This window comes from Moschus berezovskii, chromosome 18, assembly GCF_049115385.1.
Source record: "Moschus berezovskii isolate FMDL1 chromosome 18, NW_MosBer_1.0, whole genome shotgun sequence".
In the NCBI taxonomy this organism is placed as follows: domain Eukaryota; kingdom Metazoa; phylum Chordata; class Mammalia; order Artiodactyla; family Moschidae; genus Moschus; species Moschus berezovskii.
In genome coordinates this window covers 51,179,017-51,205,857 of record NC_142477.1, presented here as the reverse complement: position 1 = coordinate 51,205,857, position 26,841 = coordinate 51,179,017, and the positions used below count along the sequence as shown (strand labels likewise).

General features: G+C 38.6%; 1 protein-coding gene across 4 annotated transcripts in view; it reads right to left on the bottom strand.

Moving 5' to 3' along the window:
• The window catches only part of ITGA2 (integrin subunit alpha 2), a 112,131-nt gene that overhangs the window by 34,271 nt on the left and 51,019 nt on the right, over positions 1-26,841 (bottom strand). For 2 of the 4 annotated variants that reach the window (XM_055422064.2, XM_088827683.1), the window contains 12 exons: positions 26,143-26,234; positions 22,781-22,895; positions 22,491-22,618; positions 18,799-18,947; positions 13,736-13,886; positions 13,290-13,455; positions 10,627-10,703; positions 7,544-7,682; positions 6,321-6,466; positions 4,726-4,869; positions 1,973-2,176; positions 1,123-1,259 (listed from right to left, as the gene is read on the bottom strand). In XM_055422064.2, coding sequence (XP_055278039.2) covers positions 1,123-1,259; positions 1,973-2,176; positions 4,726-4,869; positions 6,321-6,466; positions 7,544-7,682; positions 10,627-10,703; positions 13,290-13,455; positions 13,736-13,886; positions 18,799-18,947; positions 22,491-22,618; positions 22,781-22,895; positions 26,143-26,234 — 1,648 coding nt within the window. The remainder of the gene's footprint in view (positions 1-1,122; positions 1,260-1,972; positions 2,177-4,725; positions 4,870-6,320; positions 6,467-7,543; positions 7,683-10,626; positions 10,704-13,289; positions 13,456-13,735; positions 13,887-18,798; positions 18,948-22,490; positions 22,619-22,780; positions 22,896-26,142; positions 26,235-26,841) is intronic. The other 2 variants (XM_088827684.1, XM_055422065.2) reach the window with 2 other exon arrangements.

Below are 26,841 nucleotides of genomic sequence, written 5' to 3'. Positions count from 1 at the left end.
CTTAAATATTACATTTGAGTTTAATTTCTTCCACATGAAGATTTCATTAAAATGATGCACTAAGGCAGTGGTCCCCAACTTTTTTGGCAGCAGGAACTGGTTTCGTGGAAAGCAATTTTTTCACGGACTGCAGAGGGGAGGGAGATGGTCCACACCAGTGATGGAATGGCAGATGAAGCCTCATCTGCTCACCTCCTGCTGTGTGGCCTGGTTTCTAACATGGGCTGGTAGTTGGGGACCTCTGCACTAAGGAACTTCTCTGGTGGTCCAGTGGTTAAGGCTCCATGCTTCCACTTCAAGGGGCATAGGTTCAACCCCTGGTGGACAAACTAACAACCTGCCTGTCGTGCATTGAAAGAAAAATGATGCACGATAAACAATGCATTTCATCCTTTAAAAGCACAAGTGAGATATTGTAAATAGTTTCATTGAACTCAGAGTATGATTTACTCAATACCTAATTTCTTTCTGTTCTGCACATACTTGCACATTTAAAACATATTTTTCAACAGACATGATAACTATATTTTCTTGGAGACTCCTGATAGAATTCTCAGTTTCTTTCTGGTTCCTTTCCTTCACCAGCCCAATATACTTATTTTTGCCCTTGCTCACTTGGCTCTTGAATCCCTTATTGTTCCCGCCTGCTCTTCAACTCCTCCTGAGGTCAATGAGAGGTCAGCTAAACCTAAATAATGGCTTCTTGTTTATGACTAATAATTGTAAAAAATACCTTTTAACCACAGGAGAAGTTGTACTTCACTTGTGTGGTCTTGGTATTCAGTATTTTTAGAGCATGCTTGTGAGAATTCTTTTCTACAAGTTGAGGTCATAAAAAGATAATAATCAGAAATATCCTCAATACCATTTCAAGAGCTTTATCTTTTCAATATGCTTTTTCTGCTCATTTTATATAGAGAGAGACTTGGTTCTAATGTTAAGCAAGCATTTTTTTTCCCACCAGGAAAAACATACTCCTTCCGCTATGCAAACTATGACATACAAATGTCTTAGAGTGTTATATAATGCCTGTGACATTTTCACAATACTAGCAAAGCAATCTGCTCTACTAGCAGGCCATGTGTTCGTTAACTAGTTTGTGTCTGGCTCTCAATGACTCACCAGAGTTGAACGACCTGTCCAAAGGCTCCCACGGACACATCAGTGATGGAATCCCCATTTAAATCTCCATAGCCATCCAGGGATCTCCCAAAGTACTGTAGGTGGCTACTAAAGGCTCTGTCGGATCCCAAGATTTTCTAAAAGAGCAAGTTTGAGATGAAATTATACCTCGTGACAACTGAAACAGAAAAAAGGCAGCATCTACATTGCCTTGGTATATTCTTTCTATGGGCATTTCTCAGATTGTTCTATTCTCCACAGAATTCCATTGATTTTTCATAGCTTATCTGATCTGTTTATTATTCTTGTAGCCACATTTTCATAAAAAAAAAAAACAAACCAGCATGAATCTCTCAATAAAATAAGAAGCCAGCTCAAAGCAGTGAGAGATCAGCGAACTGGAGAAGGAACAGATGCAGGTTTGGGTCCTGACTCCTCTTCTAGCTCATTTCCTTCAGATCTTTTCTCAAAAGCTGCTTCTGAGTGAGGTTTTCTTGGTCACTCATTCAAATACTTAATACCTCCTAGTCCTGAAAGCTTATTCCTTAGGTTTTTTTAAATTCCTTATCATTTACTACTTTCTGGAATATTTTTCTTATCTTCTTTCCCTCTGTCTCCTTCACAAGAATGAAAGATCCATACAAAGCGCAATTTTGACTGTCCTGTTCTTTACAGTATTCCCAGAGCCTAGAAAGAGCTTGACAGACAGTAGAGGTTCACTAAGTATCTGATGAATAAGTGAATTAGGTTATAAAGTAAGAGGGATGGATTGGATGGTCCACATGATACTCTCTAGCTCTAACACAATGATACTCAGATGTAAACATATCACCATAAAACTATGGATTACCTGAGAATACCTCAAGCGAATCATGCCCTCGTGACCATTGTAGATGTACACAGCTCCAGAGTTCTGATTTTCCAAAGGTGAACCAACAATCACATCATTAAAGCCATCCATGTTGATGTCTGAAAGAGCTGCAATTGCTGAACCAAATCGAGCATTTTCAAGACCCTTGGGGCCTTCCAGAATTTGGTGCCAATTCAAAATGCCCTTGCAAAGAGGGAAAAGGGCACAATTAAAACCAACCTTACATTAACAAATATATACTACTATATACTTATAGTAGTATAAATATAGATATAAAATAGATAACCAAGGACCTATTGTATGGCACAAGGAATTATATTCGATAATTTTTAGTTACCTAAAAAAGAAAAGAATCCAAAAAAGAATCTGTCTATCCATCTATCTACCTACCTATGTACAAATGAATCACTGTGCCACACTGAAACTAAGGTCATAGGCTATCTGCTCATAAACCAAGGTGAAAAGAAGCAATTCTCTTCTGTAGGCTGGCTGTACAACCTACATAAGAGTGTCCATTTCTTTGTCTTTTTTTCCCTTAATATTAGGATCTTCACTCATTTTTTTCCAAAATTTTTTGATTTAAAAAAGTTGTGGTAAAAGTCTACTAATCTCTTCAATAAAATTAAGGTCAGTTCAGTTCAGTCGCTCAGTCGTGTCCGACTCTCTGCGACCCCATGAATCACAGCACGCCAGGCCTCCCTGTCCATCACCAACTCCCGGAGTTCACTCAAACTCATGTCCACAGAGTCGGTGATGCCATCCAGCCATCTCATTCTCTGTCGTCCCCTTCTCCTCCTGCCCCCAACCTTTCCCAGCATCAGAGTCTTTTCCAGTGAATCAACTCGTCGCATGAGGTGGCCAAAGTATTGCAGTTTCAGCTTTAGCATCAGTCTTTCCAATGAACACCCAGGATTGATCTCCTCTAGAATGGACTGGTTGGATCTCCTTGCAGTCCAAGGGACTCTCAAGAGTCTTCTCCAACACCACAGTTCAAAAGCATCAATTCTTCAGGGATCAGCCTTCTTCATAGTCCAACTCTCACATCCATACATGACCACGGGAAAAACCATAGCCTTGACTAGATGGACCTTGGTTGGCAAAGTAATGTCTCTGCTTTTTAATATACTATCTAGGTTGGTCATAACTTTCCTTCCAAGGAGTAAGCGTCTTTTAATTTCATGGCTACAATCAGCATCTGCAGTGATTTTGGAGCCCAAAAAAATAAAGTTTGACACTGTCTCCACTGTTTTTCCATCTATTTCCCATGAAGTGATGGGACCAGATGCCATGATCTTTGTTTTCTGAATGTTGAGCTTCAAGCCAACTTTTCACTCTCCTCTTTCACTTTCATCAAGAGGCTTTTGAGTTCCTCTTCATTTTCACCCATAAAATTAAGGTAGAAACAAATAAAACACAATATCTTAAAATAGTCCTTAACATAAAAGCTATTGAACAACAGTGGCATAATTATAATAATATAGGAAGTGAAAGATGAGATTGTTAATATTCCATTATATAAAACATTGAATATTTCTGCCAAAGAAAATACATTTTCCTGTAAAAGATACAATTGTGGGCTTTTTCTTTTTTTTGCAGATTTCTGAAATCAAGAATGGAAATATTTCATGACTTCATAAGAAAACAATGTTCTTCAACCATGAAAGTGAGTCTGTTTTGATTCTTTCTCCTCCATAATAATCTTATGAAAATTAATTTATTATTGACTGCATCTGGTAAAATATTGAAAGATCATTTCGTCTTTAGCAATTAATAATATTCAGAATATCTGACTAGCAAGAAACAGTTAAGAAGTTGGGGATTTGTTAAATTTTCAAACTAGTAGATATGCTCTTCCCTTATTAAATAATTACATTTTATATGCCTTAAAATTGTTTTAATTGCTTTAATTAATGTAATAGCTTTAAGGGCTAACTATTATATTAATTTAAATAAATAAGGTAGGACAAAATATTGCAACAGTTAAATATAACATTTACTACGTTAATATCAGCTTCTCTTTTTCCATCTTTTCCTTATCTAGCCATCTAATTTTCTATGTAAATCTGTGCCTTTAATTTTGGTTTTCTTTTCAGGTTTCACTAAGTTCACTATAATTATGTGCATGGATTTAGTTCAGTCTATAAGTTGGAAAAACTAGGCTTTTCCATGTTAGAATATGCTCAGTTCTATGTGGAAGAACTGGAATTTCCAAGACTTGGATATATACCTAAATGTTATACCAAGCAATGGAATTTTCTGACAAACTAATGTAGAAAGCGTACAGGATTATATAGCTGTTTCTAAAGTGCCCGGTACAATATGTCCTTACCATTGTAGAATGTCAACAAAGTAGCTTTGCCCTGTTACTGTTATATCTTTATAGCAAAGAAGAATAATTGAATGAGATATGTGGGAAACACACAGATGTATATGTATGTGTGTGTATGTATTTCAAAAAACAACATGCATTTATAATGACTTTATTTGTAAAGAAAATATATATTCAAAGACCTCTTGTGGAAGATGGCAGGACATTATACATTAAGTTCTAGGTTATGCTTTTCAATGTGATTTTTAAAACTATAACTTAATGGTTGACATCCTCAAAATGAAAGATAAACCATAGTTTTATTTAATAATAAAGTCTTTAATCTGCAAAAATGCAGTTTCACTTTTATTTATCAATACTAAAGCAAATCAAATGAAATCAGTTTAATAATTTTTTTTTTTACCTTTGTGATAGTAAACAGGTAGACTCTTCCTTCCTCTTTCTTTAGGTCATTCATGTACATTGGCGCACCTACCAAGAGCACGTCTGTAATGGTGTCCTTATTCACATCGACTGCACACAGCACGCTACCAAAATAGGAGCCAATCTGGAGGAATGAAGCATATCAACGTTAGCATTCTTCCACTCCTAGTATTACACTGAACTTTTATTTACTCATTCAACAAGCAAAAATTGAGCATCTGTTGCCTATAAACTGCTAGGAACATAAAGATAGATAACATCGCCCCTTTTCTCTGTTTGCGTCACAATCTAACACTTGCTTCTTAGCACTTAGGGTGCACAAAAATCACCAAAAAAGCACCTGTAAAATACAGATTCCCAAGAGCCATATCCAGAGATTCTGATGCAATGTCTATAGGGCGATCAAGAAAACAGTATTTTAAGTAAGCACTCCAGGTATTTCTGATGCTGGTAGGTTAGTTAAGGAACACTTAGAAGCTTTATGAGATGTTGTAGACAAAGGCAGGCAGGGAAGAGGGAGGTTGAACAAATAACAGGCCTTCTGTGACAAAACATAATAGAAGTGAAAGTGAAAGTGTTAGTCACTCAGTCATGTCCAACCCCATGGACTGTAGCCTCCCAGACTCCTCTGTCCATGGGATTCTCCAGGCAAGACTACTGGAGTGAGTTGCCATTCCCTTCCCCAGGGGATTTTCCTGACTCCAGGTCTCCTGCATTGCAGGTGGATTCTTTACCTTCTGAGCCACCAGGGAAAACCATAAACTTTAAATACTAAAGAGGAGGAAAATGTATGACCACAGTGGATTTGTGGTCAAGGAAGTCAAAGACTCAGATCTTCCTCCAGGAAAATCCATAGAGACAGTGAATCAGATTTAATCCCAGAGAAGGGAAATCTGTGGATAGTCAGTTTCTCTGATTTAAGGAAGAAAATTTTCTGTTGGTTGTTGGAGTACAGTGATGTGCATTTCAAATATGTGCTAAGCTCAGGAGTCAAAACTACTTAGCAAGAAAATAGGACTCTACTGGCTGGTTTTTGTTCTCAAGGGCCATGACTGGGAGGCATCACTGGTCCTCACTACCAAACTGCCGCACATCAGAAGAAAGTGACAGAGAAGACAGCTGCTTTACTTTTAGAAATGTCTAACTTTTTGACATTTAGAAATGTCAGAGCCACAGGACACCTTTACAGGCCCAGATATCGTAGCTCAGTCTAATGCTGCATTGCTCCCTTTTGTCTACTTGTTTCTTCTCTAGATCCTTGGTTCCTTGTTGGAGCTTGCCTACAAAGCAGTGGTTAGGTGTCTGTCATCATTGGACTTTAATGACAACTCAACCCCATGAAAGCTATGTAGCCTTAGAAAGGTAGTTAAACTCTCAACAGCTAGTCAAAAGGGGATGGTAGATCTCAGTATTGTTGTGAATATTTAAGGAATATTCAAGTAAACACAAACCACAGAGGCAGCTACAGGGTGGGCACTCAATAAATGTTAGTTTCCATTTCTACTAACTCCTCCCTTCCCACAAGCCCCGGTTGTCCATGAAATTAATTTCACCTGCTTAAACAACGGAATTTACCTGGTCACCTCTGTGAGATTGAATAACTGTGACATTGCCATTCTCATTAACACTGTACAGCACTATCTGGCCAGTATAATTTGCTCGAGGAGCACCAGCAACAAAGTGGATACTGTTCCCAGTAGAAATTGAAGCCACAGAGTAACCTAGGAGAGAAGGGGTTACAGAGCAGGTACTGTTGAATATCTTGGCCAGATAAGCTTGTGAAGCTAGCAGAGATGATCAGAGGTCCTTTTTGTTAGTATGATGCACAGCTGCTCGTGCTCCTGCGTATAACACGAAGGTCACATCCTCCTCCTTTTTCTAAGATGAACTGCTTGTGCCCTTTGGCTGGAAACTCTGCCCTGTGGAGGTGGAACGTGTCCCCATAAAGCTGACTCTAGATTCTACATTGTCCTCATCAGCTCCTTATGAACTCAACAAATATTTGAGAATGAATAACTAAATTAATTTAAAAGGCGTTAATTTGCACAGTGGGAAGAACATAGGCTTTAGAGTCAGTCTCTGGTTCAAAGTTTGGACTTGCCACTTGTTAAGTTTTTCATCTTTGAGCAAGTAATTAACTTCTTTGTAAAGGTAAAATGAGGATAGTAGAACTTTCTTCAAAGGATAGTTGGAAGTATTTAAATATTATGTAGATAGAATAGCCAACTCAGGGGCTGTCCCATAGCAGGTGCTGAAAATTGGTGACTACCTATTACACGAACAGAGACACTGGAGACTCCAAATTGATATAAGACTACCACTTACAGTATTGACTTTTAGGTACTATTTCTATTTTGGAGAAACACAGTCATATCCCAGGAATAACAACTGCTGGAACAACCAGAAGAGATTAACGAGTCAAATATGCAGTGTTTCATTCAGTAGTTATGGGATAAGGCCTGACTGGCAAAGAGGCAGCTGAAATATGTGTAATTAGATGACAGCTCAAGTGCTTTGCTGAACTGATCCTGAAATCCAACAAGAGACTAGTTTAAAGGAAGCAACTTAAATGTGCTGAGTCAAGTGCTGGTTCAGTTCAGTTCAGTCGCTCAGTCGTGTCCGACTCTCCGTGACCCCACGAATCACAGCACGCCAGGCCTCCCTGTCCATCACCAACTCCCGGAGTTCACTCAAACTCATGTCCACAGAGTCGGCGATGCCATCCAGCCATCTCACTCTCGGTCATCCCCTTCTCCTCCTGCCCCCAACCTTTCCCAGCATCAGAGTCTAGGTCTTACCTAAATATGAACTGTGATTTCTGTCTTGCAGAATTTGTTCAAATGCTTGTTTAGAAAAGATCAGATGTCCATGAGGTGTCTTCTGAACCACAGTCCCACTCCAGTCGTAAGCTCCTACTGCACCCAGCATCAGAATATTCTACAATAATTGAGAAATGAGAAGCCTTAGAACAAATCACCTATAAGGCATAAGAGTGTCGGGTGGGCAAAACATCAAAACAAATGGTCTAAATTTAAAGAAAAGAAAAAAAAAACTAAGCAAGATGAAGCAAAATATACATGAATTGCTTAGAAAAGAGAAACAACAGGTCAAAAATGGAATCACCTGTGTCAAGTCTACATCGTCAAACCCAGACCATACCTAACCTAACTGCAACTTCAACCTCTCCCAGGAAGGTCATCTTAAATGGTCACTTTGGAATTCTCTGGTCAGCACTAGTGAGGTAATCACCTGAGAGACCCCTTCTATCCCCTATGTGAAGGTGACTGTGCCTGAAACAGTCTGACCATTTCCACTTCTGCCCATAAAAGCCTTCCATTTTCTACAGCTCCTTAGAGCATCTTTCTGTTTGCTTAATGAAATGCTGCCCAATTCATGAATCACTACGGTGGTTTAGTTGCTAAGTCATGTACGTCTCTTACAACCCCATGGACTGTAGACTGCTAGGCTCCTTTGTCCATGGGATTCTCCAGGCAAGAATACTGGAGTGGGTTGCCATTTCCTTCTCCAGGGGATCTTCCCGACCCAGGGATCGAACCTAGGTCTCCAGCATTGCAGGCAGATTCTTTACCAACTGAGTTATGAGAGAATCCCATGAATCATTGAATAAAGCCAATTAGATCTTCAGATTCACTCAGTTGAATTTTGGTTTTTTAACAGATTGTATGTTGATATATCTCCAAATTGTTTTGATACATTTTGTGCTGGAAAAGAAGCCTTCCCATGGGCTATATTACTTTGGACTTTGTTTAGTACAACACATTTTAAAGATGAATCTGTACCACAGTACAGGAAGGGCTCATAGCCATCTTCCAATTTCCATGTAAAGGCGCACATCTGCAAATGCTGAACGGTTGTAAGCCTTTAGAAAGGAGTCAGAAGGGAGCCTCTGGCCTAACGTGTGCCTAAGAAGAGCTCAGGCTATGAGACATGCTCAAGAAAAAGGAAGTGCTGTTGCCAGAGGAAGAGAGGTGGGCACTGCTCCCCCAGACCCATGCGGTGGCCCTCTTCTGACCTGACCTATCTTCAACTTCCTTCCTCTTTCTTCTTTTAAACATTTTACTTTATTTATTTTTTGGCTGTGCTGGGTCTTCATTGCAGTGTGTGGTCCTCGCTAGTTGTGGTGCATAAGCTTAGTTGCCCTGTGGCATGTGTGGTCTCAGTTCATCAACCAGGGATTGAACCCACATCCCTTGCATCGGAAGGCGAATTCTTAACCACTGGACCACCAGAGAAGTCCCTTCCCTCTTTCTTCTTAACTCCCTCTCAAATGTTCCTCTCTCTCCTATCCCATCTATTTGAGAATGTCACAGCTACAGAAAGCAACTGAAGACATGATATTTCATCTATGGGAAGAAAAACAGACATTGGTCAGCACCAGTGGGGAGGCCCAAAGAGGACAGGCCACTTGAGATTCGCTCAAAACCCAATCTGAATATTCAAAGCTATAAGTCATCGCAGGAAGCAGGTGGTCAAGATGGGACTTATTTTTAAATTAAAAAAAATTATCAACCAATTAACTAATTAATCATTTTATTTATTTCGGCTGTGTTAGGTCTAGTTGTGGCTAGATCTTTTGCTACTGCACACAGACTCTCTAGTTGTGGCACTCGGGCTCTCTAGTTGTGGTGGGTGGGCTTAGTTGTTCCAGGGCTTAGTTGTTCCAGAGATCTTAGTTCCCCGATCAGGGATTGAACTCATGCCCTCTGCATAGCAAGGAGTATTCTTAACCACTGGACCACCAGGGAAGTCCTTCTTTACAAGTTTTTGATCTTAGAAAATATCAGAGATACAACTTTGGGGTTTTGCTGTTATTATTTAAAATTTATTTTCTTGAAGTATAGTTGACTTACAACATCCTATTAATTTCTGCTGTACAGCAAAGTGATCCCATTATATAGACATTGTTTTCCATATTCTTCTTCATAATGGTTTTCAAGATATGATTTTGGAATGAAAAATACAAAGGCATTTAAAAAGGAAAATAATGTGTCCCATTCTGAAGACAAGAGACCATGAAATTATGTGAATAATTGTCATAAATCCTGGACTCTGAAATTGGGTGCAGGAGGGGGCTTCAGGGACTATACAAAATTTCAGGAAATTGTGTGAAAACTTCTTTGCATGAGTTACTGACATTTTTTCTGAGGGAAAGACCCATTAACAATTGGTGATTCAGAGAATGTTAGCACCTATTATTCTACCAAAAAACCCCACAACTGATCCTGGGCCTTTATTCAGCCAGCCAAATTCTGTTCCCTGAGTATTTCCCAGGGTCACCTGTCTCTTTGCCTCTTTTGCTTTTACTACGGTTGCACTCATATCCCAAGTAGGATTAGAGTCAGAGACCTGTGAGATGGATGTCTCTGAGAAAGAATGGACTTCCCTGAGCTAAGATGTCTCATCTCACTCTTTCCCTAACTCCTTACTTTTTCAGCTATTTTTCTGTCTCTGCTGTTAAAAAACAAATATTCAAATAACTCAGAATTCAACCATGACAGTGATGATAAGAGTTTGTGTTTTAAACAAACTTTTCCAGCAGTTGATTGATATAAAGAAAATTCCTACAGTAATAATACCTTGAGTTAATATACTGCCTGTCCACTGGAGCACTCAAAGGCTTTCTTGTATATTATCATTTTTTTTCCATTAAAAAAAATCCCTGTAAAATAGGGGAGGGAAGGCATTATTAACCTCTGTTTTTTAGATGATAAACCAGCAGCAAAGAAACCAAACGACCGTGACTAGGAGTGAGAACTGCTGATCACTAGATGGCTGTTTTTCCTATTTCAGGACAAAGCTACTGGGTCCAGAAGTGTCAAGACAAATGACAGCATGGCTGAAAGTTATCTGATATACACACATTTTGAGGAGAGTATTCCGCGCTGAATCCCACTTGTGACATTTCCATTTGGAAGTTGTCTCCTCCTTGAACTGTACCTGGGAAACAGCAGTTTCAAAAATTACATCACTGTTACCGATTTTAAATCAAATTTTCAAAAACACGTGTGCCTATACACACACACACGGTTCTGATATCCACTCAAAAATACAGAGCTGCCAGATTCTGGGAGGGAGGAATCTCTAGGGAAGTATTCTAACAGATGCAGAAATCCACAATGCTTCCCAGGTAGTCTGAAGTTGGCATTCATCTTGATGGTGCATTAATGTATTTATTGGTGTACTATGAAATTCCTGATATCAAGAAACACTCAACATAGGGGATGAGGTAAGAGGAAAACTGACATGATTATCTTTTCTTTTTAAAAGTGATTGTTACTTGCTAAAGACCTAACTGAATTTTTGGCTTTTAAATAAATGCACACATATCTCAGATATAGTTGGAGGAGCCAGGCAATTGATCTGTGGTGAAGACTGTGTTGAGAGATATTTGGATTTGGCCTCAGGAACCAGGATTCAAGATTGAGTAGGAATTTTACCAATTTGGAGGTTGGTCCAAGTTCTACATATGTGCTTACCTCTGATACCAGCACCGTAAGACTCATTTAGAACTCTTTTTCTATATAGGGCAGCCAAAGTGGTTACATTTCACTAATCTTCACAAAAAGGAAAGTTTGTGGACTGTCTCATTAATGAAAAATGTTTGGATAGATGCTTCCAATGGATAATCAGGAGATAAAGATTTGACTATAGGGATTAATACTTAGTCTATCAGGAGATAAAGATTTGACTGTAAAGATTAATACTTAATCTGTGCAATCCCTTTGATCATAGCAGGTTCTCAATAAAATATTCACTTCATTGCTGAGAGTTATTTGGGTTAACCTTCAGGAACTAGGATTTGAGTCAGGTGGGACTTTTTACCAACTGGGAATTGTTTTCTAGTCCTCCTTACAGTGAGGTCTTAAACATATGATATTTTTACAGTGACTAGACCTCCCAAGCCACAGAAGTAAATTATTATATATCTGGTAAATGTTTCCTCAAAATCTGAACTATTAAAAATCTTCACTGTATTTTTCTAACCTAAAAAGTATACATATTTACTGCAAACAAATTTAAGAATTTCAGTGTAAATTATGGAAGGAGTATAAAAAGGTAAAACTATTTATGATTATAATTGATGGTACTACATTGCTGCTCCCAAAGGTTATACAATTTATAATCTTATCAATAGTGTATGAGCTTCTGTGCTTCCCCATAATCTCCCCAAGATTAAACATTACTAATCTTTGTTGTCTTTTAGGCACAAAGAAACATTGATTTAATTTAAATTTTAAAATAATTACCAAAATTGGAAATATTTTCTTTTGTTTATTGACCATTTGTATTTTATCTTTTATAAGCTATGTATTCATCATTCTTTATATTTGTTGTTGATGCTACCTATGAGTTCTCTTTGTATAAGGTATATGTGAAGTGAAAGTTGCTCAGTTGTGTCTGACCCTTTGCGACCCCCTGGACTTTACAGTGCATGGAATTCTCCAGGCCAGAATACTGGAATGAGTAGGCTTTCCCTTCTCCCAACCAAGGGATCTTCCCAACCAAGGGATCGAACCCAGGTCTCTCGTATTGCAGGCGGATTCTTTACCAGCTGAGCCACAAGAGAAGCCAATTAATTAAAAGAGCATGTGGTAATAAAGAATTTTTTAAAGGTTTTTAAAGAACATTTTACTTTATTTTTTATTTTTAAAATTTCTATTGGAGTATAATTGCAGCCATGAAATTAAAAGACGCTTGCTCCTTGGAAGGAAAGTTATGACCAACCTTGATAGTATATTAAAAAGCAGAGACATTACTTTGCCAACCAAGGTCCGTCTAGTCAAGGCTATGGTTTTTCCCGTGGTCATGTATGGATGTGAGAGTTGGACTGTGAAGAAGGCTGACCGCCGAAGAATCGATGCTTTTGAACTGTGGTGTTGGAGAAGACTCTTGAGAGTCCCTTATACTGCAAGGAGATCCAACCAGTCCATTCTAGAGGAGATCAATCCTGGATGTTCATTGGAGGGACTGATGCTAAAGCTGAAACTGCAATACTTTGGCCACCTCATGCGACGAGTTGACTCACTGGAAAAGACTCTGATGCTGGGAAAGGTTGGGGGCGGGAGGAGAAGGGGACGACGGAGAATGAGATGGCTGGATGGCATCACCGACTCTGTGGACATGAGTTTGAGTGAACTCCGGGAGTTGGTGATGGACAGGGAGGCCTGGCGTGCTGTGATTCATGGGGTCGCAGAGAGTCGGACACGACTGAGTGACTGAACTGAACTGAACTGATACTTGATTATAATGTCATGTTAGTTTCTGCTGTACAGCAAAGTGATTTAATTATACATATATGTACTCTTTTTAGATTATTTTCCCACATAGGCCATTACAGAGTATTGAGTAGAGTTCCCTGTGCTATACAGTAGGTCTTTATTGTCTATTTTATAGACAGTAGTATTTGTTAGTCCCAATCTCCCAATTTATCCCTTCTGTTCCCCTTATATGCTGGTGATCGTAAGTTTGTATCCTTGAAAAATGTTTTTGAAAGAAAATTCTGAGAAGAAGGAGTTCTTTTACCTTCAATGCTGAAAATTTGTTCTCCTATGGTCCCAGCCTTTTCTAGTAGATCTGCTTCATCAGAGACATTGAAAAAGTGTCTTTCTGTTGGAATACTGGCAATAGCTTTAATTTCTTTTATTAAATTTTTAGTATCCAGGGCGTTTCTGTTTAAGTACCCAAGAACCTTGAAAACAAAGGAAGAGAGGAGAGGGCCATCAGTGCTGTACTTTAATTTTCCTGTTGATATTTTCTAGACTATTTTTTAGCACAGTAGGCCTTTTGGAGAAGTAAAACAAGCAACACGTCCACATCCTCTTGGTTGGCAGGACTGAAAGTCATCAAGATGCTGAGGCAGAGTAAAAATATTCTTTTATATGAAGCTATGAACAGGCAATAAGAAAGTATAGTCTTAAAGGAATGTTTCCCTATGAACTGAAAGACCAGTAAAAAGAAAAGCCACTTACTGCTATGCCAAACCTCAGTATATTGTCTTTGTTACATTGATCAATCACAGCTTTCAACTTTGAACCATCATGGGATTCACCATCAGTTACAACCACCATAACTTTGGTAGCACCTGGTCGTCCACCAGCAGCCGTTGAATAAGCAGTATCTCTGTGGCAGATAAAATAAAAACTCACTATCAATGGATAAAGTTAATACACGGACCTCTGGTTAGAAAAGTAACTATGAAACTGACTTCTTTGAATATAACCTATTGCAACTTAGAATTGCTCTATCAGTTCTGGTGACATTTTAACTATATTATATTTGTAGTTTGTAGAGACACACACAAGAATGTAAATCTCACTTGGCATTAAAAATAGCTCCCATGGTTTTCATAGTGTGTGGGTATGTGTATTCACATCAGGAATCCTTAGAATTATTGGGACTGAAGAAAATTAAACTCATCAACACAGCAAAGATAATACATTTTTGTCATAAATTTTACTTTTTGGATCTGCATTTTTCCAATAACAAATTGCTGTTTTAAAAGGTAAACATATACGGTAAAAGAAATCTAAAGTATTTGGAAAGCTATAAAACAAAATTTTACATCAAGCCACTATTTCAAAGGTAATCACTATTATTAGTTTGTTTCCTTCTAGAAAATGTTGCATATAGAGAAATAAAAAATTTACTCCTTAAACTTTTATGTGGGGACATATTCTATACAGTGGTTTTTCATTTTGATGGAGATCTTTCCATAACAGCACATATAGAACTCTTTTTGTGTTTAATTTGATTTCTAAATTTTCATTTAAAAAATACTCATTTTATACAATTTTAGAGATAAATTTTCATTTACAGTTATTATAAAATATTGACTATATTCTCCTTGTTGTATTATATCCTTGAACCTGTCTTATACCCAATAATTTGTGCCTCCCACTCCCCTACCTTTATATTACACCCCCACCACCCCACTGGTAATCACTAGTTTAGAACTCTCCTTTTTAATGGCTACGTAATATTTCATTGTTTTGAGGAACCATAGTTTATTTAACCAACTCCCCATTATTATGCATTTAGGCCATTTTTGGTTTTAAAAATAATGCTATAATGAATGTCCTTGCGTATATATCTTGGCATACTTTTTCAAATGCATCAGTAGGATAAAATCTTGGCATTGAAATTATTTGGACAAAGGATTTACACATTTCAAATTTTGATAAATATAGCACTAAACTGTTCTTCAAACTTCTTCCAATTTATACTGCCATCAGTGTACAAGAATGCAACTTTCTCCATCTCCTTTCCTTAACAATGAGGACTATTAACTTTTTAATCTGGGATGCTCTTATAAGTGAGAAATAAGATATTATTGTTGTTTTATTATATACTTTTTAACTATGAAGAATGATGAGTATTTTTATGTTTATTAGCAATTTATATTTCTTTCTTCATGAACTCTTGATTTTTCTCTATATTTGCTCATTTTTGTTTTTCATCATCTTCCTGATCAGTAAAATTTCCGTTAACAAAGAAAATTATCCTTTGTCATATATGTTGTAAATAATTCTTCCAGTTCATTAATCATTTTAAAAAGTTTAGTGATATTAATACTGTGCAGAAATTTTATATTTTTATATAATCACATCTGTTACTTTTTGTGTCTATGTCTTTTATATTTGACACGTCCTTTTAAAAGGGCCTTATCTCTAAGACTTTTATCTTTCATCAGCCAAGTTTTCTCATAGTCCTTTAGTTATTTCATTTTCTTAGATTTAAAGTGGTGATCACCTGAAATTTGTTTTGATTCAACGAGCAGGGACTCAGCTTTTGGTGAGCCAGGTGTCCAACAACTTTTTTCCTGTCTATTGGATTCTCTTGTTGCACATTCTTTCTGGTGTCATCATATAGGTTTACCACAACCACTAACATGATGACAATTTAAAGTCTGTATTTGCTTCCATTCATCCCTCCCATCTTCAAGTTTGTGTATTCAATGCATTGAATATTTTCACCTGAAAGTGTTCGGAGTTCTTTAATTCAACATGTTTAAAGCTGAGAATATAATTTTATTTCCTAAAGCCTTTCTGTGTTCTATATAGCAGAATATAGAAATATTGAAAAATAGTTCATTTCTCAACCAAATTTGAATTCTTATACTCACATCAAATAATTTTTTAAGTGAATTATACTCTTTATGACATACAGTAGAGCTCATGTCTGACTATAAGTTTGCTGAGGATAGAAACTATGTCTCATTAGTTTTGATGACCTGCATGTGTGTTAAGTTGCTTTGGTCAAGTCCGACTCTTTGTGACCCTATGGGATGTAGCCTGTCCATGGGGCTGCTCTGTCCTTGGGATTCTCTAGGCAAGAAAACTGGAGTGGGTTGCCATTCCCTTCTCCAGAGGATCTTCCCGACCCAGGGATTGAAACCAAGTCTCTTATAGCTCCTGCATGGGCAGGTGGGTTCTTTACCACTAGCATCACCTGGGAAGCCCATGATTATTATTATCTGCAGGGCTTGAAACAATAAATTGTAACTTTAGGCACTAAATCAAATAAGATCAACAGAAAATGGAAACATTCACTGAAGGAGTCTCAGAATTCTATTTGATGTTGTAAAGAAACAGATCAAGAAAGAGGAAGAAGAAGAAAGAGAAAAAGAATTAGATGTAATTAAATTCTGGAATGAATGAGTAAAAAGTTAGATGGTTCTCCTCACAATGGAAAGACTTCTGTTAGCTTGGAAAATAATGGTGAGAGAGGGATGACCGGGAGAAAAACAAAGTTTTGAAAAGATCATAAAAGCCATATGAGTCCCATTTTCTCAGAAAGTGCCTTTTCTCCCTAAGAAAGAAGCTTGCCAGGCCTCTAGGCTCTTTCCAGGGAAAAATGCCACACCCACATTCCCTTCTAAAAATAAAGGCTCTTTACTGTTTCTAACTCCTAGGAGGCCATTTTTCTACATCATCTTAGTCCTCCCCTCAGCCTGCTTTACTGAACCAGGAAGGGTACTTTGCATAATAGCTATTGGCCAGCAGCCGATGAGATAGCTTGGCTCCAAAGCAAAGCTTAATAGGGACACAAATTAACCAAACCAATCATATCTTCTCTTGTAGGGAATCTACTCTTGAGACATATAGGTAGAGTCAGCAGTTGACAGAAGCAGTAACTAGAACACAGAATATACTAAAAAAAAAAGAAAGGACAGATATTATAGGAAATTCAGAAATAGAAAGGACAGGATGTGGTGACTGGCCAGATTATGTGACCTAAAGAGGAGTAGAAAGAATAAAGTAAACCAGTTTACAGTCTGAATAACAAGGAGAAAAGGTGGACAATGAATCAAAATGGCAGAGTCACAAGGAGGGGAAGGGGAAAGCATAGGGCCAGTTTAGGATGCACTCAGTTTGACAAGTGAGCCAACACTCCAAATAAAGATACTCAGCATCAGCTGGACACCCATGTGTATTCTGAGAGAGAGGTCAGGGCTGATGACATAGCCGTGGGGTAAGCCAGGCAGGGCTGATGGCTCATGTAACCATGAGAGTGGATACAACACCTAAGAAAAAAAGAGCCATGAAAGAAGGACTCTGTTTAGTGAACAAAAAGTAGGAAAAGAAGCCAGTGAAGAGGCAAACTTGTTGACAAAAGTTGGCAGGTTTTCTAGAAGTGTGTGGTGTCAAGGCATCTGGGGTAGAAATAGCACTGTATGCTCATTGTTGTCAAATGATAAGGGAAGCTAAAGAGAATGAGGCTTGAGGCAAAACCACATTTACCTGGTGGCAGAGCCATATGTTTCAAGGATGTGAAGAAAGGAACATAGATACTTCTTTTAAGGAATTATGGCAGTGGAAGGAAGGCACAACCAGATGGAAAAGGGCAAAAGTAGGTTTACAGGAAGATGAACGTATTGTTCTCATTTATATTTTTTAAACAATATGAGAATGTTTAGCACTTTTTTGGTAAAGGTATCTGATCAAATCAAAGTGAAGATGAAGGTCAGCAGTGCTAAGAAAATACAGACACTGAGCTAAGAATTAGGAGAGTATTATATAGTTATGAAATTGCCCCAGAGAGTAGTAAGCAGAATGAGTCCTTCAATTCAGACTCCTATGTCATTAACACTTAAAGAGTCTACGGTCCTTCTTAATTTGGTTGAAGTATCCCACTAGCTCAAGTTGTTTGTGGTTTTAATCAGTTCAGTTCAGTTCAGTTCAGTCACTCAGTCGTGTCCGACTCTCCGCGACCCCATGAATCACAGCACGCCAGGCCTCCCTATCCATCACCAACTCCCGGAGCTCACTCAAACTCATGTCCACAGAGTCAGTGATGCCATCCAGCCATCTCATTCTCGGTCGTCCCCTTCTCCTCCCGCCCCCAACCTTTAATAAATAGTAACAAATAATTGCAGATTGCTCCATTTCCAACTTAACCCAAGGTCTTTTAATTTTATTTACTTCATATAAAATATTAAAAAAATCTTATAAAAGTCACAGAAATCAAGGATTTAAAAATTTTATTCCCTTCTTCCTTCTCAAAGTGTTCAAGTAAAAGAATGTTCAGACTTGTCTATTCTACTAGTTATCCCTGGGTCGGGAAGATCCCTTGGAGAAGGAAATGGCAACCCACTCCAGTATTCTTGCCTGGAGAATCCCATGGATGGAGAAGCCTGGTAGGCTACAGTCCATGGGGTCGCAAAGAGTCGGACACGACTGAGCGACTGAACGGAATGGAACCACATATTTGGGTTTCCCACATGGTGTAGTAGTAAAGAATCTGCCTGCCAATGCAAGAGACATAGGTTCCCTGGGTTGGGAAGATACATTGGAGGAGGAAATGGCAACCAAGTCCAGTATTCTTGCCTAATGGAAGAATCCCATGGACAGAGAATCCCATGGAAGAATCCCATGGACAGAGGAGCCTGGTAGGCTACCGTCCACGGGGTTGCAAAGAGTTGGACACAACTAAGCAACTGAGCACGCATGCAGGATATATTTTTCTTTGTCTTTTCTTACTTATGAGCACTTCTATTTTATCAACATATTGACCTGTTAGCATCATAACTTACCTTGCGTACTGAATTGCTTTGAAGGTATTTGTAAGGTCTCCACCATATTGGAATGTCTGTGATGTTGCTTTAATCATTTCATCTTTGGATTTAAAAGTATTCAGGTTAAACACAACTCTTGGATTATTGGCATATTGAATTAACCCCATCTTTAAGAGAAAAGAAGTTTATTACAGGCTTGTCATGGTTATGTAACCAATAAAAATCAGAAGTGCACTTATACATGGGCTCATAGCTTAAGGGAATCATTTCCAACTTTTTTCTTAAGAACAGTTACTTTTCTTCCAATAGGATAACTTCCCTGTCAGAGGCCATCAGTGTATGGCAGTGGGACTTATTGACAAGCATGAGAACATGCTGTTTATGTGCCATATGGTTCTCAAGAATAATAGCTGCAGCTTTTAAAGCACTGCCGTATGGATGAATAGTAGAATAAAGTTCATAACAGGAAGATTTAAATAGATTTTCTAGTTACAAAAGGATATATACATGTTAACGATTACAAGCAATCATGGATAGAACATAAGATCTCATCAATTGAGGATAATTATCTAATAAACAAAGAATTATAGTTGAATACTAGGAAAAGTGACTGCTAATCAATGCAGTCAGTATAAATGTTTTCACTGTGCTGGATTTCCTCTCATCACAGACGTTAGAAAGGAAGCTGCTATATGTGTGTTTGGGACAGGACGCTTCTGGTCTTCAGGGAAAATGCCACTGGAGAGTCTTATTTGGGATAGCTGAGAGGTAGGACAACTTCTGAACAAGACATTTGAGCACATACCCGAATCCTTTAGATCATGGCGGTCAAACACTTTGGTTACTGTCCTTGTACACAGCACTGAGATCACTCTCTATGCCTAGGATTTGGGGTTTCCAGAATGGGAAGTGGTTGTAAGGGAATCAGTGGTAAAAGAGTCACTGAAACAGAGGCCAGTGTGTAAGGAAGGTGGATAGGGGTAAGGCCTGGATTGCTCAGATCAGTCAGCTACTTCTGCCAGGAAGGCCTGGGAAAATGACCAAAAAATATGATATTGTTGGAACTCCTCTCTTCAAGGTAAGATGTAAGACTCTAGAGAGAGGAAAGAACCAAAAATAACTCTAAGAATCTCAAAATCTAAACTGAGAGGAAGAGAGTGGTGACCCCCTGACACAGCCCCAGAACTTCTGTGTGAGAGAGAGGAAGGTGGAAGAGAAGATGTGGTACATTAGGGCTTACAGAAAGGTCACATTTAGGTTGGAAGAAAAGATGCTGAGTAAAACCACCTTTAGAGATGAAGGAGATGCACCAGGGTTGCAAGATAGAAGAGGAGGGTCAGGAATTCCACATGGAAACTATTAAACACAGTAAGTCACGTTACAGGGGTAATTCATTTAGAGACAGAAAATAAACAGATACAGATGAAAACTTCTCTTATGAAGGGCTTTAACAGTGATGTTCTCTAGAAACCAGTACGATACTTAGTCTAACAGAATTTTCAGTGAAAGCCCACAGTGAAACTTTCAAAGTTTTGACAGATTGCGTCTTGAGAAACCTGTATGAAGGTCAGGAAGCAACAGTTAGAACTGGACATGGAACAACAGACTGGTTCCAAATAGGAAAAGAAGTACGTCAAGGTTGTATATTGTCACCCTGCTTATTTAACTTATATGCAGAGTACATCATGAGGAACGCTGGGCTGGAAGAAACACAAGCTGGAATGAAGATTGCCGGGAGAAATATCAATAACCTCAGATATGCAGATGACACCACCCTTATGGCAGAGAGAGAAGAGGAACTCAAAAGCCTCTTGATGAAAGTGAAAGAGGAGAGTGAAAAGGTTGGCTTGAAGCTCAACATTCAGAAAACAAAGATCATGGCATCTGGTCCCATCACTTCATGGGAAATAGATGGGGAAAGTGTCAGACTTTATTTTTTGGGGGCTCCAAAATCACTGCAGATGCTGATTGCAGCCATGAAATTAAAAGACACTTACTCCTTGGAAGGAAAGTTATGACCAACCTAGATAGTATATTAAAAAGCAGAGACATTACTTTGCCAACCAAGCTCCGTCTAGTCAAGGCTATGGTTTTTCCCGTGGTCATGTAATGATGTGAGAGTTGGACTGTGAAGAAAGCTGATCGCCAAAAAATTGATGCTTTTGAACTGTGGTGCTGGAGAAGACTGTTGAGAGTCCCTTGGACTGCAAGGAGATCCAACCAGTCCATTCTAAAGGAGATCAGTCCTAGGTGTTCATTGGAAGGACTGATGTTAAAGCTGAAACTCCAATACTTTGGCCACCTCATGCGACGAGTTGACTCACTGGAAAAGACTCTGATGCTGGAAAGGATTGGGGGCAGGAGGAGAAGGGGATGACAGAGAATGAGATGGCTGGATGGCATCACCAACTCGATGGACATGAGTTTGAGTGAACTCTGGGAGTTGGTGATGGACAGGGAGGCCTGGCGTGCTGTGATTCATGGGGTAGCAAAGAGTCGGACATGACTGAGCGACTGAACTGAACTGAATATCCTCTTGGTATTGAAAAGCAATGTCAGTGGGGAAAACATGCAACGGTATTTTACAATACTGTATAGAGATGCAGAAAGGCAAATTTCAATATAGAGAACTGCAAAGCATTTAGGGGAAAGTGTTCCAATAACTGTTGGGCCCTGGAGCGTCAGATGCTACACAGGAACTGGTGACTCTGTGAACTGGTTCCTGGTGATATTGGGTCAATCCTTTCCTACAGTCAGGATGACCCAGAAAATGGCAGATCCAACAAGAAAGAAAGAAAAAACTCAAAACTTTAAAGATGCTATTCAGTGTTAAAAAAGCAGGACCTTTCTGCTCCTTAATTTTGGTTGCCTACCACAGGAAGAAAGAAAACCAAAGACTCTTTAAACCATAAAGTTACACAAAACTATTGAAAGGACTTCTATTAAAAAATGGAAGTTTAGGCTAGACTATGATAGTGAAGTGAAAGTCGCTCAGTTGTGTCCAACTCTTTGCGACCCCATGGACTATACAGTCTATGGAATTCTGTAGGCCAGAATACTGGAGTGGGTAGCCTTTCCTTTCTCCAGGGGATCTTCCCAACCCAGGGACTGAGTCCAGGTCTCCCACATTGCAGGCAGACTTTTGACCAGCTGAACCACAAGGGAAGCCCAAGAATACTGGATTGGGTAGCCTATCCCTTCTCCAGAGGGTCTTCCCAACCCAGGAAGTGAATGAGGGTCTCCTGCATCACAGGCAGATTCTTTGCCAACTGAGCTATGCCAGAAATATGCTGTCTATGAACCTATTTATAAAAATCCTAGAATTCAAAGATAATTTTTTCACCAGTAAAAAGAGAAAGCTATCATTATTAGTCCAAGTATGTGTAAAGAAGATACATAATGGATTTTTAAATGTATTGATTAGTGTATGAGTTAGTGGAAGAAAAAATTAGCAATGAAAGATAATTAAGATGCTATATCACATATCTGATGCCTGTGTCAGAAATAGGAACCCATGCTTAAAGACCAGCATTAGGCAAAGTTACAATAGAATAACTCAACGTAGCACAAATTTCAATTAACTTTCAAGATTACCATTAAATGCCTTTAATATGGGGACTGGACAAATGCAAAGATGAAGACCTCATCTCTAGTAATATGTTCTCAGAAAGAAAGCCGTGGGTTAGGGTCTATATAAAGCATGTCCATACCTGTGTCTTTGTGGGGCCGATATCTAGGCCTTGTACAAATTTTTCCAAAAAGTTCTTTACTGCATCCCAGGGATAAATACTGTTTGATTCATCACATACAACCACAACATCTATGAAGGAAGGGCAGGCTACACAGGAAATGATAAAAGAAACATATTTCCATAGATAAGACAAAAGTCACATCCATATAAAAATGAGACAAAGTAAAAGAGAATAGCACTTGCTGATACGATTTTTCCCCTCTTTTAAAGTAAGGCATCACTCAGACCCTTGGCACATTCATAACTTACTCTGAACTGCAGGCGCAAAGCTGGTCCGCAGCTGAAAATCGGGACTGATGTCAGAGCAAACCCCGGTTGTGTAATACTGACTTCCACACTGCTGTGCCCACAGGGGACCACAAGTCTTAAAAAAATGAGAACAATGACAAAACACATGGATAATGTTAACTTTTCACCTGGCTATTTGTGAAGCTCAGGAATCATTTCCCTTCTAAGACACTAGGAATCATCAACTCTTGAAACTAACAAGTCAACAGTGCCTTTGAGACAAAGTGTGATGGAGCCCACAGAGGGGAGGGAGAGGGTGGCAGATGTGCTGGCCCAGTGGCAGGTGTCTCGGGGACAGGGACCCTGGGACTGTCAGTGTAGGGAGGAGCCCATCAGGTCTCCCACCAAATTAGAGAAAAGGGGTGCTGTCCTTCCAGAGAACAACCAGGAGAAAACAGGGTCTAAGTTCATTTTTTGTTTCTCAGGTTCCTGGGTCTCACCTGCCTCATCTATAAAGTGAGGATGATCAGACCTCCTAACTTAAGGCTGTTGTGAAGATAAAATGAGCCTATGTCTATGAAACACTTAGAACAGTACTGGGTAAATAGCAAATGATATGTCATTGTTAGCCAGCCTCATTAGCATTATTATTCCTTGAACATACGTCTCCTCCTGTCCCTTCCATTTTCACTTTTTAGCAGAAGCCATAAACCCTTATGTCCCCATGGGCCAGGCAGGCAGCTTGGCAGAGAGCTTGGGCCAGGCGTAGACACCACGGTGAGTGAAGAGCCCACACCTTCTGTGCAGGACAGACCTCTGTGGCTCCTGACCACTGGCTGCTGTCAAACAGGCCCTGTGTGGCTGAACCTCTCAAATTCTCAAGGAGAATCAAAGCAAAAACTTTGTGTGAAAATTTATAATTAAAAAAAATACAAAAAACCCTTGAAACACTCTACATACTAAACAAATGCAAAGGAACTAGCAGGCTCGTGAACTGCCAGTTTTTAACTCTGCAGTTATGAAAGCATTTTTTTTGAGGACCTCAGAGCTGCCTACGTCCACCCCCTAGAACCTTCAATCATCCAAGCTGGCGCTTGTCTTGTGTTCATCACACTCCAGTTATTAATATCGCCATTAACCCAGTCCCAAAGCTCTCCCTTTCAGCAGTCCTTGAATGGCAAGAACTCCTGATTAAATCATGTGGGAAATATCAAGTGTGTGTGTGTTAGTTGTTCAGTCATGTCTGACTCTTTGTGACCCCAAGGACTGTAACCCATCAGGCTCCTCTGTACATGGAATTCTCCAGGCAAGAACATGGGAGTGGGTTGCCATGCCCTTCTCCAAGCGATCAAACCCTGGTCTCCTGCATTGCAGGCAGGAAATATTAGGTTAAATACAAATCATTAGATGTGAAAGGAGAAAAAATGGGGAAGAGAAGTCTAGTCATGATCTTAAAAAAACCTACAAAGTTTAACCTTATGTAAAGCTGTGGAACAACTATTAAAACTTAACTGCAAAGTGTGGACTTGCAAAAAGTGATTGGAAGAATGAAAGGGAACTTATTTGACCCAGTTCAATTGCTGGTAGCTCAAAGGAGAAGCAGCTGTGGTCATATTTCATGCTCAATGAGCAAGGCATAGTTTTTCCCTTATAAAACTGGTTCATTTGCCAATTAGGGGAGAATCACAATTGATGCCTTGGGTATGCTTACCAAATGAGATACCAATTACTGATTTCCTACATCTGCACCCCCAAGTTGGTTTAGCTTAATCACCCTGAAAAACACTAACTCATGAAGTATTCAAAAATATTTTTTGGTATTAAAAGCAATGGAAAACAACATTAAGGAGTTGAAATTATAATATGCCAATTGCTAATGCCAGAACAACATTCCTACTTTAAGCCCAGAATTTAAGAAGGTTCAAAAAATGTGATGATTGTCAGTCTTTTCCACATATTCTTAAGAGTATCTTAAGATTTTGACCTTTTAGGTATGGAAAGGAAACCTTAGTTTTTTTTTCTTTTTCCTTTCTTTTTTTCTCTTTCCCTCTTTCCTTCTACTTGCTACACTGACTATTAAATTACCCTCAAATTCTCTTCAACTTCATTTTATATATAAGGTTTATAAAAGGTTTTACACTTACACAAAAATTGATAAAGTTACAGATTAAAAATCTGAAGTTACAGCTTAAAAACTTTGAAGCATATTCTGTAATCCCTATGCCTCAATATATTTTCTTTCTTAATTTATTCAACCTTAAAAAATGAAACAAGAAAGACAGAACAACCCCTATGATAAAGACTTCAGAAGATTATAAACCAGGAAGATTCACTGAAATACTCATGTATGCACTGATCTAACATATATTGTAAGCAACACCTAATTCACTAGGTGGTACCAAAGTCTAATATCTCTCAGTAAAAACAGAATCATTGTTCAATATTGATTACATTTTTAGAGAAACCTGTTTAGATACACAGGCTTTTAAGTTAGCATGTCAAGGCAACATGTCATAATCAAGCTTCCTAAGATGATTTTAACAGAGATACACAACTAGGTTACACCTACATGGGTTGGTAGAAATGTCAAATGAGGTTGGGTTTTTGTTTGCTTTTAAACTTTTTTTTTCTTTCTTTTATCTTTTAGTGTGTGATGATTTTCTTTCTTTTTTTTTTTTTTTAACATAGTTGTGTCTTTTAACAACTTTCTATATTATTTTTTCTGTTAGTTCCAAGGTCAGAAATTCTCTCAGAAAACTTCCATTTCCTTCTAGTTTTTTAGATTAACTCTTTAGTTCACTTGGAAGTATATTTGGATATACAAGATATTCACCAATTAATTGTCCCCAGACCACCTGTTAAATACAGCATTCTCTTTTACTGATTTTTGGTGGTCTTTGCATAGTGTCCTAGAAACTAAATGAGAATAAATGCTAACATGAAGTGAGTCCAGATCATTGCTTTAAATAATTTCAGAGTAGTCAATGATTATCAGAAATGATTAAAAACAAAAGTACTTTGTAGCTTTGACCCCTACTTTCTGAACTAGCTGTACCTATCCAAAATGTTCCTACAGGAAGAGGAAATGAGAGCTAGAATTCTGTTGTTATCAACAAATACAAAACACATTTTTCAAGGGCAAAGAAGAGCTGTTCCTTCTGCCACCTTTCTCCAAAACATTCTGTGGCAACATTTTTGCTAAATATCTTAAGATGCTTACATATCAACACATTGTTCTTTCATGTTGGCTCTCCTCTAGCATGACTTATCCAAAATTCAAGTTCGAATGTTTAAACCTCAAGATTTCGTTTGCTAGGAGGGATGGTCAGAAGACACTGACTTCATACTTGAGAGGAATGGGGATTTGAAAAGTAAACACTCACAAGAAATCCTCCTGTTCCCACGTTCCTTGTCAGTGTCAAGCCAAGGCTCATGTTGGTTTTCATCTCAGTAACATTGGAAATGCTCGTGGAAGCTTTCAAAGGGGAGAAGATTTTTAAAAGTGGTTAAATAACCGTTTATTTAAAGACTTTTTTTTCAATGTACACTCAGTTTTATATGTAGCATTGAGTTTAGTGCTCATGGTGTGTGATCAAGTGTAAGGCAATGAGGTGTTTCATTGATCTGGCTGCTCACTTAAATGAGTGAGGCTGCAGAATGTGATCCTCGGGGGTGGGGTCTGCAAAGGTCATGATGACTCCATCTGATGCTTTATTCTGGATCAGAGAAAAAAACATTCTTAAAGTGTTATCAAAGAATGCCATATGGTAGAATCTGGCCCAAAGCAACAGTAAGTGAACTTTATAAGGCCATCATGACACTATCATGTAGAATAATAGATAAATCTCTCCAACCTTCTCTCTCCCACTCAGCTAAGGCATCATTTGCTGTTTCCATTCTTGACCTACTGAACACTGAAATTCTTTTCAACAATATCATTTTTTTCATTATCCTCTAATCTCTGCCAAGGTGTATATGTGTGTGTATATAAACATACATGCACACACACATACCTGTACACCTATACATATTAGTTTTGCATTATCCTCTAATCTCTGCCAGGGTATGTGTGTACATATATA